This window comes from Macaca fascicularis, chromosome 5, assembly GCF_037993035.2.
Source record: "Macaca fascicularis isolate 582-1 chromosome 5, T2T-MFA8v1.1".
NCBI lineage: Eukaryota > Metazoa > Chordata > Mammalia > Primates > Cercopithecidae > Macaca > Macaca fascicularis.
The window spans coordinates 105237147-105250100 of NC_088379.1; the positions used below are offsets into that span (position 1 = coordinate 105237147).

General features: G+C 35.3%; 1 protein-coding gene across 2 annotated transcripts in view; it reads left to right on the forward strand.

Annotated features, from left to right (window-relative positions):
• MTTP (microsomal triglyceride transfer protein) overlaps positions 1-12954 on the forward strand; it is a 58856-nt gene that overhangs the window by 24339 nt on the left and 21563 nt on the right. For both annotated transcript variants that reach the window (XM_074040962.1, XM_005555531.4), the window contains exons 4-10: positions 752-859; positions 2359-2475; positions 2771-2910; positions 5838-5988; positions 8165-8322; positions 11664-11832; positions 12704-12811. In XM_074040962.1, coding sequence (XP_073897063.1) covers positions 752-859; positions 2359-2475; positions 2771-2910; positions 5838-5988; positions 8165-8322; positions 11664-11832; positions 12704-12811 — 951 coding nt within the window. The remainder of the gene's footprint in view (positions 1-751; positions 860-2358; positions 2476-2770; positions 2911-5837; positions 5989-8164; positions 8323-11663; positions 11833-12703; positions 12812-12954) is intronic.

The window sequence follows — 12954 nt, forward strand, 5'->3', positions numbered from 1 at the left end:
AGCTAAGTGGCTTACTATTCCTGCCAAATCATAGTCACCCTCCTCATTTCAACCTCCTTTCTCTGTCTTCTGATGGGAACCTCAAAGCAGTGCCTGGGGCAGGTTATGGAGCAGTAGCAATCTCAACCTCAAATTTCCCAGCCTTCTGTATGTGTATATATATATATGTGTGTGTATATATAGGTATACCTTTACCCAATACCAATATAAATACTCTGGAAGGTGAAGAACATTGCCCCTGTGAAATGTTGACCATGGGTATTATGGCCACGCCTGGGGCCTTGCGATAGCCCATAGAGGCTGTGCCATCTCAGGAATCTCAAAGGTAGTGATTGCCATTTTCGGCCAAGGACTTTTTTATTTGCTGTTATTTTAAACTTTAGTTATTTTTTGTTTCAAGTACCATTACAGGTAGAGAACATGCTGACATGTTCAAACAGAATGTTCATTTCTCTTCCCTTGGGCCACCCTTGTTTTCATGAGGCTCCCAGCTTATATCAGTGCTCTTGCCCAATGCTGTGCCCATCGTGCAAGAGCCTTCACTATCAGTCTCTCTAAACTTCACATTCTGATGGTCTCAGAGATTTTAAATAGCTTCTTTTCACAAAAACGAAATTCCAGATTTGGAGTGTCAGATCTCTTTCTCCCAGGATTAATACAGGTAAGCATCTGACTTTGACACTTATTTAACTAAATCTGATAAATTATGCATTTTTGCTTCATTTGTGTTCTGTTCCCCTCTCTCCACCAGGTCAAAGAGTTCTACTCATATCAAAATGAGCCAGTGGCCATAGAAAATATCAAAAGAGGCCTGGCTAGCCTATTTCAGACACAGTTAAGCTCTGGAACCACCAATGAGGTACTTACAAATATTATTAAGGATTCAGCATCTCAATAAGTTTGTAAGGATTTCTACTTACACAATTTAAGTAGAAGAGTTACTACTAAGATAATGCTCAGAAAAGGTGAGTTGTGTAGTGAAGTCTTGTTTACCTAGAGAATTAGAATTATTTACACTAAAGGAACGTCGTGGGAATCATTCCAGTGGTTCCCAGACGTCACTGTGCACCACTGTACCATGGAGGGGCTTGTTACAAATATAGATTCCCTATATTCATCCCAGAGATTCTGATTCAGTAGATCAGGGAGGACTGAATATCTGTTTTTTGTTTGTTTGTTTGTTTGTTTGTTTTTTGAGATGGAGTCTCACTCTGTGGCCCAGGCTGGAGTGCAATGGCGCAATCTCAGCTCACTGCAACCTCTGCCTCCCAGGTTCAAGTGATTCTCCTGCCTCAACTTCCCAAGCAGCTGGGATTACAGGCAGGCACCACCATGCCCAGCTTGTATTTTTAGTAGAGACGGGGTTTCACCATGTTGGCCAGGTTGGTCTTGAACTCCTGACCTCAGATGATCTGCTCACCTTGGCCTCCCAAAATGCTGGGATTACAGGCATGAGCCACCGCGCTTGGCCAAATATCTGTATTTTAACAGTCTTTGTGGATTATTTGGATGCCTTGTCAAGGTGGGGAACCACTCGTCTGTACCAACACTGTTCATTTTGCAAAAGAAGAAACTAGAGAAGTTAGGTGGACCTTCCAGTATCATACCTGGGGTCAAGACTGGAGTCCAAGTTTCTTAGACTGAATTCAACCAGCCCATGAGTGGGTGAAAAATCTGATGGTAGGGTTGGACCAAAAGAATGTTGGTTAGCTTGCTAGAAAAGAGACCTCTGCTTCTGTGATGCTGGCAGAGGCCCCAGGAGAAAGCTCAGAGAAGCTAGACAGAATCTGTATTGAGATACATTTGCCTCAATTCAAACTAATGATGTGTAACTAATGATGATTTGAGTTAGTCCCACAGGATTTTAAGAATTTCTAATCATATTCAGCTAGTTGAAGTTACACACACACACACACACACACACACCCACACACACACCACACACATACACACCACACACACACACACCACACACACACACACCACACACACACATGCACAGAATCTAGATACAACTTTAACAATCAACTCCCTTGCCACAGAATTACCCATTTATCAGAAGTTTCAAATGTTACCAGGCCATTTGTCTAATTCTGATTGGATTTAGAGAGAAGTAGGAAATCCTACATTATTCCTGAAAAAAATGAGAAGGCGCTAGTAAGACTCAACCAAAGAGAATGGGAAGGAATCAACAAGCTACCAGAAACCTTGTTCCTGTCTTTGTATCTTATCATCCTGGGGGAGAAAAAAAAAAGTCCCCTGTGGCATATTAGAGACCTCAGTTTTCAAGCCACTTCTCATTAGAACTCAACTGGCCCACAAGGAATCCCAAACATTATGCCCTTGCTCTCTTTTTAGGTAGATATCTCTGGAAATTGTAAAGTGACCTACCAGGCTCATCAAGGCAAAGTGATCAAAATTAAGGCCTTGGATTCATGCAAAATAGCGAGGTCTGGATTTACGACCCCAAATCAGGTATGATAGATATCACTTTCTTTGAGGCATTCAAATAATTACATTTTGTAGAGATTAATGTAATAGAAAAATAAAGTAGAAATAGAATTTTGAAGCATTTATAATTTTTAGTTTAGGCTGTAAATTCACATATATGAAATGAATAGACCCATTTCAGTGAGTTGTAGGTGTTAATAATGAGGGATGGGTGTAATGAGGAAGTTGTTTTGTAGACCAAAAGACAGTTTGCTATTTACTTGATTCGATAATTTAAAAGATGATTACTTGTTATAAAGATGGCTATTTATTTATTTAGGTCTTGGGTGTCAGTTCAAAAGCTACATCTGTCACCACCTATAAGATAGAAGACAGCTTTGTTATAGCTGTGCTTGCTGAAGAAACACACGCTTTTGGACTCAATTTCCTACAAACCATTACAGGGAAAATAGTATCAAAGTAAGATAATGCTGAAATTTTTATTTTCTTTGCTATTCTTTGTTATATTATTATACTTGATTTGTAAATAGATCTGTGTGTGTGTGTGTGTGTGTGTGTGTGTAGTCATGCGTTGCTTAACAATGGGAATAAGTTCTGAGAAATGCATTGTTAGGCAATTTCATCATTGTGCAAACATCATAGAGTATACATACACAAACCTAGATGGCATAACCTACACTACATTATATGGTATAGCCTATTGTTCCTAGGCTACAAACCTGTATAGCATATTGCTGTACTGCATACTGTAGACAATTAAACATAATGATAAGTTTTTACGTATCTAAACATAGAAAAAGTCAGTAAAAAAATGCAGTATAAAAGATACTATGTAGGTGTACCTTTATTCATAAAAGGTATGTAAATGAAATTTGCAGGGCTGAAAGTTGCTCTGGATGAATCACCAAATGAGCACTGAGTGAATATCATAGACTAGGACATCACTGTACACTACTGTAGACTTTATAAACACTGTACACTTATGCTACACTGAATTTCTAAAAATCCTTTTTCCTCTATCATAAATTAACCTTAGCTTACTGTAACGTTTTTACTTTAAAAACTCTTTAATTTTTGTTAACTTTTGAGCTACTCTGTAATAACATAATTTAAAACACTTTGTACAGATTACAAAAATATTTTTTCTTTAAATCTTTATTCTACAAGCTTTTTTCTATTTTTAAATTTTTTACTTTAAAAAATTTCCGGGTAAAAACTGAAGACATAAACATATATATTAGCCTAGGTCTACACAAGGTCAGGATCATCAATATCACTGTCTTCCTCCAGTGGAAGGCACCTACAACCTCCAAATCTTGTCTCACTGAAAGGTCTTCAGGTGCAATAACATATGTGGAGCTGTCACCTCTTCTGATAACAATGCCTTCTTCTGGAATACCTCCTGAAGAACCTGCCTGAGACTGTCTTATAGTTAATTTTTTTAATAAGTAGAATGAGTACACTCTAAAATAATAATAAAAGGTATGATATAATAAATACAGAAATCACTAATAGTCATTTGTCATCATTATCAAATATGTATTGTACATAACTGCATGTGCTATACTTTTATATAACAGTAGCACAGTAGTGTGTTTCCACCAGCATTGGCAGAAATATGTGAGTAATGCTTTGCACTATGATGATAGGACAGCTATGATGTCACTGGGCAAGAGGAATGTTTCAGCTTCATAATCCTGTGGGACCACCTCCATACATGGGTCCATCATTGACCAAAATGTCCTTGTGAAGCACATGACTGTATTCATTGTGCTTCCTCATTTCAGCTGTGAGCTCCTTGAAAGTAGTAATTATATCTTGTTCATCTTTATTTTTTACATCATCTACAACAATTCATGGCACATGGTAAATAACTACGTTTTAAATAAAATTGTATTAAAAATCAATTATTTATTGAACAGATTTTAAGTTTTAAAAAGACAAACTACTTGATTCATTCTAGTTCATTTTCTAATTTCTCTGTCAAATGTTTTATATGTTAAGGTTAAAAAGTGGTAGCATTTGTAATTTTTCTCTTTAAGAGTTTTAAAATAAATATTGTTGTTAAAAACAAAAAGTTCCATAGTAAAGGGATGTGACAAAATTTTTGATATGACTTATGCAACTTAAATATTTAGGCCTGTTTTTCAATTGAAGACCATTTCTCTGGACAGAATTGTTCTAACAGGATTAAGAACTAGGATTTTAAATCTTAGAGTTTCTGTTATTTTCAGGTTTTAATTCAGAAAACAATGTTTTCTAACAGTGAATGTATTATACCTTATGCCATTGCTTCTCAAATTTCTCTGGAGTAGCTCTAATATTAGTACCAAATAGATACAAAATATTAGTAAAAATGCCTCGTTACAATGCTTGAAATTTTATAGAAGCCTCATCTGGAGTAGAATTTTGCTTTCTACTTCATATACTACCGGTATATCTATAATGTTTTATTATATTTTCATATAAAATCAATATTTTAAGTTACTTATCAGGCCTATGAGATTTCCATTGCTATGTAACAAACAACCCCAGATTTAGTGGTATAAAATGCAACAATCACTGTTTTGTTCTCTGTCATAATTTATAGGCTTGCCTTGGCCTTGCTCGGCATCTATGTAGTTGCAGACAGTCAAACTATTTAAAGGTTGTTCCCCCATGTATCTGGTGCATGGGCTGGAAAGACTCAAACAACTGAGGCTCCTGGCGCAAGTATCTTTTATTTCCCTGTGGCCTCTCAGCATGGCAGCTTCATGTCAGACTTCTTATGTAGTAGCTCGAGGCTCCGAAGCACATGTGCTGATAGTGTGCCAGAGAAAAGCTGAATCCTCTTTTAAGATATAGCTGTAGAGATCACATAGCATTACTTTCACTCTCCTCTATTAGTTGAGGCAGTTGCAGAGTCCTACCAGGGTTCAAGGAGAGGGATGTAGACCCTACTTTTTGAGACAGACAGGTTCTGGAAGAGCATGTCAGACAAAAATATAGTTGAGACTATTTTTGGAAAATAAGCTTTTCTAGCTGTCTTGGTTAATAAGTAACACATGGTTTTATTGACAGTATCATTTTCAGAAAGCTGGGCTAAATTCAAAAGAGCTGACGTCGCATATCTTATACATCATCCAGGCAATTTTTCTTCCCTGTATACTGTTGACATAATATTTTGAAAATCCAAACTTAAATTTTCAAATCTTTTCATACAATTGTTGCTGCAGAAAGACTTCATAATGAGCTTTCAGTTACCTATGGAGATATCACAGTTTGAAAGACATGGCTGTATACAACTTGAATAAATTACTATCTTGTTTGCCAAAAGAGTGGCAATTAGTATCTTGTTCACTCAAAAGAATGATTATAATATAGCATTTCCCTTTGGTATTATGCAGGCAGAAATTAGAGCTGAAGACAACCGAGGCAGGCCCAAGACTGATGTCTGGAAAACAGGCTGCAACCATAATCAAAGCAGTTGATTCAAAGTACACGGCCATTCCCATTGTGGGGCAGGTCTTCCAGAGCCACTGTAAAGGATGTCCTTCTGTAAGTGCAGACAAATGTGTGAATAATCATGACATCAGACTCTGTTTTCCTTTTGTCTCCAGTGAAAACATCAGCTCATTTAATGAAGAAAGTTTCTGAAGAACTACCAGCTACCACAGAGTTGTGATGACAGCAGTCACAATATGCACCTGACATGGTGCATGACACACCAATAATTAACAACTAGTTACCATTCATTCCTCTCAAAAAGTGTTATAACTCAAGGGCAACTTTTAATAAGTCATCTAGAATTCAGGGAGGATAGAGGGCTTAATGAAGTTAGGGGGAAGCATATGGTATCAAGAACGTGGACAAAGGCTGAACCCTGAAATTTCTGTCACATAATAGTGATTTGTCCACAGGTGACATACTTTACTGGCCTCAGTGTTCTGAGTATTGCTGCAAGGACTGAAAAAGGATACCAGGATCTTTGCCTAAATTAGGAAACATTTATTTACCCCAGTTTCCCCTAAAATTACTCTCAGAAATGCGATATCTCATCCCCAGGGCAAAGTGTAGATTATCTTGTAACATTTTTAATCCAACAAAGAAAATTTTCTTTTTATTGCATGAATCAATTATGATATACAGTCAGAGAAATGACTTACCATCCAGCATTTCCTTATCTGTAATCTTTTGTCAGAAGAACAAACCATTGGCTTCATGCTCTGTGTGTAACTACAGGGAGATGCTCTTTCCTTCAATACTACTGGTGTTTGTTCAGAAAAGTGAAATCATCAAGATGTAATACCATAATTTGCTTAAAGTACAAGACAGTAATTGCTTATTAGTTTCTGAAATTGAGTTAGAGGAAAAACAAAACATTTTAAAACACAAAATCATCATCTTCAAACATTGTTTCTTCTTTTACTTGTTTTTTTTTTTTCCATATGTCATTTAATGTTCTAATGTAATTTTCTAATGTTGTATGAGACGGAAATTAGGAAGGTGGCTAATAAAACTAATCTTTTCTTGTGCTCTGCACTATTAATTTCTATCCCATAGATATTAAACATTACAAGCCATCTAATATTTTTGATAATTATTTCCTAATTATTATAGAAAATGATTTATTTATGTCATTGAGAAATTTGCTTTTCCAAATTTGGAATTTCAAATTCCAAATTTGCTTTTGTAAATTCTGTTGCAGCTCTTTAAAGAAAAACAAAAACACCTGAATTAATATTGATATGTTCTCTGCCTTCAGAAATGACCCAGTAAATCTTTAGCTAAGTGCAGCTTGAATTTCACTTGGAACATCTTCTTAAGATTAGATAGCTAAAAGGGACTTGAAAAAGAGAAAAAAAGGATCCATTGCTTATTAGAAGTAATGAATAATTTAAAAACTGGCAGCAAGTTATTACTATAGAGTTAGAGAGTTAGAAGTCACTGATAGGATTTCATAAAACTAGGGGGGGAAGTAGTAAAGTATGAAAAATAAGTTATTTCGTTAGTTTCAAAGCCAAGAGATGCCATTAATTAGAACTACTTATTAGGTTGTTGCAAAAGTAATTGTGGTTTTTGCCTTTACTTTTGCAACAACCTAATACTATTTTTAAAACTGCAATAGAGTAACTTAGTGTATGTGAGAATTACCTTTATCTAAATGCTACTCTAAAAACCATAGATATAAGAAATGAATAATTCAGACCTTAGCAATAGCAAAACATTGAATTTCATACAAATAATACAATAAAGAGATAGAATGGGGAGCTCACCAAAAAATGGATTTTCAATGAGGTGCAGGTAAATTAGAAACCTGATACAATTCTTCAGCAGTTCTATTATTTTATCACTGAAATATTTTGCTGTTAATTAAAATTCTGCACAATTTAAATTGCACTATGGTAGTCAAAGCCTGGTCTCAGATAGAATTCCCTTGGTGTAGCCATGAAATGACCTATATACCCAGAAACCAGTTAATTATTGCCCTAGGCTCTTCAAGCTAAATATGAATAGACAAAAACAGTCCTCCTACAGAGGAATGGTACACAGAGTGATTGGAAGTCCCAGGGGTGTGATATGGGCAGAGAACTATCAGGTATATTGAGGTAAGGTACAAAAAGCTGCTTTTGCTTCAGACACAAGGGACATTTTATTCCTGGGAGAACACCCTTTGTAAATGTGGATGTTCACAGTTGTGAGTGGGGTATGAGCCTGCAGCTATGTTTTGCAGATCTTGGAGCACTGGCAGTCCACCAGGAAGTACCTGCAGCCTGACAGCCTCTCCAAGGCTGAGGCTGTCAGAAACTTCCTGGCTTTCGTTCAGCACCTCAGGACTGCGAAGAAAGAAGAGATCCTTCAAATCCTAAAGATGGAAAGCAAGGAAGTATTGTAAGTTCCCCAACCTTTGTGTGGGGTTGTCTGTCAGAAGCATTTCTGGATTGTTGGTTTTTTTGAAGCAAGAAAGACCCCTTTTAAACCGACTGCCCCACCTCCAAAACAATTATTTTGTTGTACTACATTTTCATTGAACAGTAATTCCACAGTTCTGTAATTTAATAGTCACTTGACCAGAAATACAGTAGCAGATTTTCAGCAGGGACTTGGAATAAATATGTTGTTGTGTTTATGAGTGTAAATCGGGACTAGATTGGTACATAGATAAGTGAAGGCAGGGATTCGTCATGACACCGTGGGGCATGTGCTGCCTCGCTGTTTTTGAAATTGTGTTCCTCGTGCTGTTGACACCTGAACAGATTTGAGTTGGTTTAAAAAAAAACAACAAGAAAGGTTTGACTTGTTCAGTTGAAAATGTGATTTCACTAAAGAGCCAGTTGAAACTACGTTTTATGTAGAAAACTGAGAACTGAGGTGAATGGTGAAAAGAATCTGTAAAAATAAATCCATACATTATTCAATATTTGGTGAAAATATGATGCATTTTACATGTGTAATAAACAGAGTTGACTTAATTCTTTCCCCAAAACATTGCATCTGTTTCTAAATACAATGTATTTTTAGTCTATAATACAGAATTTGTTTATATATACAAATTGAGCTTATGATACCAATTATCTTCATTGATGATATAGAACAAGGCTCAATTAATTTGACAGTGAATAACAGTCATTAACATAATCAAAAGTGGAAATTAGCCAAGTTACACACACGCACACAGCAGTAGTAGTCACTGAGTTCAAAGGACTGAATTCCCCAACAGGAGGAAAATTGTAGCTTTTTTCTGAATAGTCTGTTTATGCTCACTTGCATTTATTTACTTGCCTTAAGGATATTAAAAAATTGATAGGAATTCCAAATTACTATTCAAAGTTGGTTATTCTCTTCAAAAATAAATATTTAAACCAGAAATTGAAAAATAAACAAAATCATAAATTCTTAGGCTCTGTTTCAATTACAGCATGTTAAAATATATTGGTAGAAGGACTTGTCTTAACATTACTTTTTGTATTTTTAAGATTTATTAAAAATTTTACCACTCTCAAAGTACATAGGCATTGTCTTAACATTAAAGGCAGAAATTACTGAGAATGAAAGTGGAATCATTAGGTATTAATTGAGAATAGAGATTACACTAAACTTTAGCATTATCTGTATCCTAAAAATCTTAAGGCAGCAATAATTTGGAGGACTGCATGATGCATTTTCTAAATCAGATTATTTATACAATATTGAACCATATAACATGCAACACACATGTAGTGTAGTGTAATAGAAAGGACACTAAGATGAACTAAAATCAGAACATCTAGTTTAAATTCTAACCTCCAGTAACAGTATATCCTTCAAGGAAGTCTTTTTTTTTTTTTTTTTTTTTTTTTTGAGACTCTGTTTTGCTCTTATTGCCCATGCTGCTGGAGTGCAATGGTACAATCTCAGCTCACCACAACCTCCACCTTCAGAGTTCAAGCAATTCTCCTGCCTCAGCCTCCCGAGTAGCTGGGATTACAGGCATGTGCCACCACACCCGGCTAATTTTGTATTTTTAGTGGAGATGGGGTTTTTCCATGTTGGTCAAGCTGGTCTCGAACTCCCGACCTCAGGTGATCCACCCACCTCGGCCTTCCAAAGTGCTGGGATTACATACGTAAGCCACCACACCCGGCCAAGGAAGTCTTTTATATTTAGCTTCTCTGAGCCTCACTTTCAACATCTGTAAAATAAGGATAATAATTTTTTCTATTTATTGTAGGATAGTGAGAGGCAGGGTGGTGGAATGTAACATTTCCCAAAGAGCCTCTATGTTGTATCCTGTAATTTGCAGGAAGTTAACAGGTATGCAAAAAGGAAAAGATTCTGTGAGCAACTGAGTTTGCAAAACTGGATGAAACCATGTCAATTTCTCTCTGTTGCAGAATTTTATAGTATCTTTAATCAGATAATATTCTGGTACGTTTTGAATATTTTCTAAAATACATGACCTTGAAAATCCCTTTTCTTAAAGCATTTTGTAGGACTAGTGTTAACATGGAAAACACTTTGAGAAACATCAATGTAATTAAGAAACTATGGACTCCAGAGTCAGAAAAACCTAGATTTCAATTCCAGCAATCCCATTTACCAGCTTTGTGACCTTGAACAAATGACTAGGTATATCTGTGTCTGTTTCCTAGCATGTACAGGGGAATATTAATATTACACTGATAGGAATGTTCAGTGGATTAAATGAGGTGGTAGTATTAATAACAGCTAATATTTATCAATCACTTACTATATGTCAAGCACTCTTCTGAATGTTTTACAGAGATAACATAATTTAATCCTCCCAACAATCCTGAGGTAAATACTACTTTAACTTCATTTTACAGATGAAGAACTTAAAGAGAGGTTGGACACATAAAATTTTTAGTACAGAGCTTGCACAATATAAACCCAATAAGTATTATGTCTTCTAGTTATCTAAGCTTAATTCACTAGGTTTTTGTTAGGATCAAAATAGTACAAGTATATCATTTTTTAAAAGTATAAACTACTAAGCACATGTCACATTGTCTGGTGTGTTTAAATAGATGTAGTATGTAATATTTACATACATGTGTTCATTAATATGACGACTACTCTTAGAAGTTTTACCGTCCCAGGCTCAAAAAAACAAAGATTTTTGATGACTAAAATATGTAACTAGAGTTTTTCTGTAGGGGTTCTATTCTGCTCACACGTATTCATTGTGGTTAAACATAGAGCTATATCATGTTTTTTTTTTTTTTTTTAATTTTTAAAAAGAACAAAACCTTCCTCCTTGGATATAAAGTTAAAGGATTTTCCAGCAAATAAGACTGCTTTAGTTCAAGTAGGCACTTCTGAAATGTGTGTATTTGTAAAGCTAATTAAAGAAAGAGGATAAATTTGGGGACCCATAGCTTTTATGTATTACTATATAGGAAGGAATTTGAACTTAATTTTTAATTGTATTTATATAATTTTTATTTACAAATCTCCAAATTATACTTAGCTTAGGTTAATATAGTAAAATTAGTTTGTATATTCTGAGTATACACTGTTTGAGTGAGAGAGAGGGGCGTTAAAGGAGAAAATTAAAATTAAATGGGGAGGGGTCTTTTTGAGAAAGTCTTAATCATTTCTTCATTGGTTCAAATTTTAAAAAATCACTTCTTGAGAAAACTCAAGCCAATAGAGACTCTGTGAATGGTAGAGATTTTTAAGCATTCCTTCCCCTAAACATTGATATCCATGATTATGCCTTTTTTTTATAGACCTCAGCTGGTGGACGCTGTCACCTCTGCTCAGACCTCAGACTCATTAGAAGCCATTTTGGACTTTTTGGATTTCAAAAGTGACAGTAGCATTATCCTCCAGGAGAGATTTCTCTATGCCTGTGGATTTGCTTCTCATCCCGATGAAGAACTCCTGAGAGCCCTCATTGTAAGTCAAATAGAAAATAAAGACCCTCACCTCCTGTAAAACTTCTTAAGACTATTAACAGTAATTAAAAGTTTCTTAGATCAGAATGAAGGCTATCAACTAGAGACCTCTGAGTATTCATATCCAAATTGGGGTATTTTCTATCCACTAATTATTAACTGTATAATAAATTATTTCACTTAGTGCCTTATTCGCAATTTCACTAAATAGTATAAACTATATGGTAATTTAAAGATTGTGTTCACCTATCATGTTATATAGCACAGGACAGAATTTCAGAGGGGAGAAGTCTGGGTTATGCTTCAGTAATCAATTTTACAAGATTTGTTTCGACTTCAAAAATTCTCGTGATACTTAGTATACCTACATTGAAGAGATACAATTCTTCTGCTGTTAAAGATTTATATTGAAAATGAAAGCTAGACTTCTCTTGTGTCCAAGAATGTTTTCTTTTTAATTGCACTTGTTTACCTATGATCTAGTGGAATAGTTCATAATCTTTATGGAAAATGTACCCATTGAGAATCTGATAAAAGTGATGAAGCCCCTTTTTACTCATACATAAAATTTTATAACCCCTCCCCCACTTTTATTTTTTGTTCATTGACCCAATGAATCCAATCCATAAACCTCCAGGGTTAAGAATTCCCTATATCGCAGGTTAAAAATCCCTGAAAAGGGGATTAACTCTTCAATTCAAAGCTACATAGCAAATGTGTAAGTGTCTCAAAAGCAAAATTCTGAGTTTGCAATCTAGAAACATAAAAATACTTCCCAAGGATGTATTGGTTACTTTATTTTTTAACTAAAAGTGTTCCTTGGAAATATTTAAATGTCTTGGTAACCTATTTTATCCCTGTTTGGTTAATAGAGTAAGTTCAAAGGTTCTATTGGGAGCAGTGACATCAGAGAAACTGTTATGATCATCATTGGGACACTTGTCAGAAAGTTGTGTCAGAACGAAGGCTGCAAACTCAAAGTAAGTGCAAATCCAATCTCATGTATTACATCATTCTACACCATCGTCCTATTTGATACTCAACGTGCTGCCTACTATTGGCACTACTAATTCTCTTTACTCTATTCTACTTACCTTATTTGCATAGCAATTTTTGCCATCTA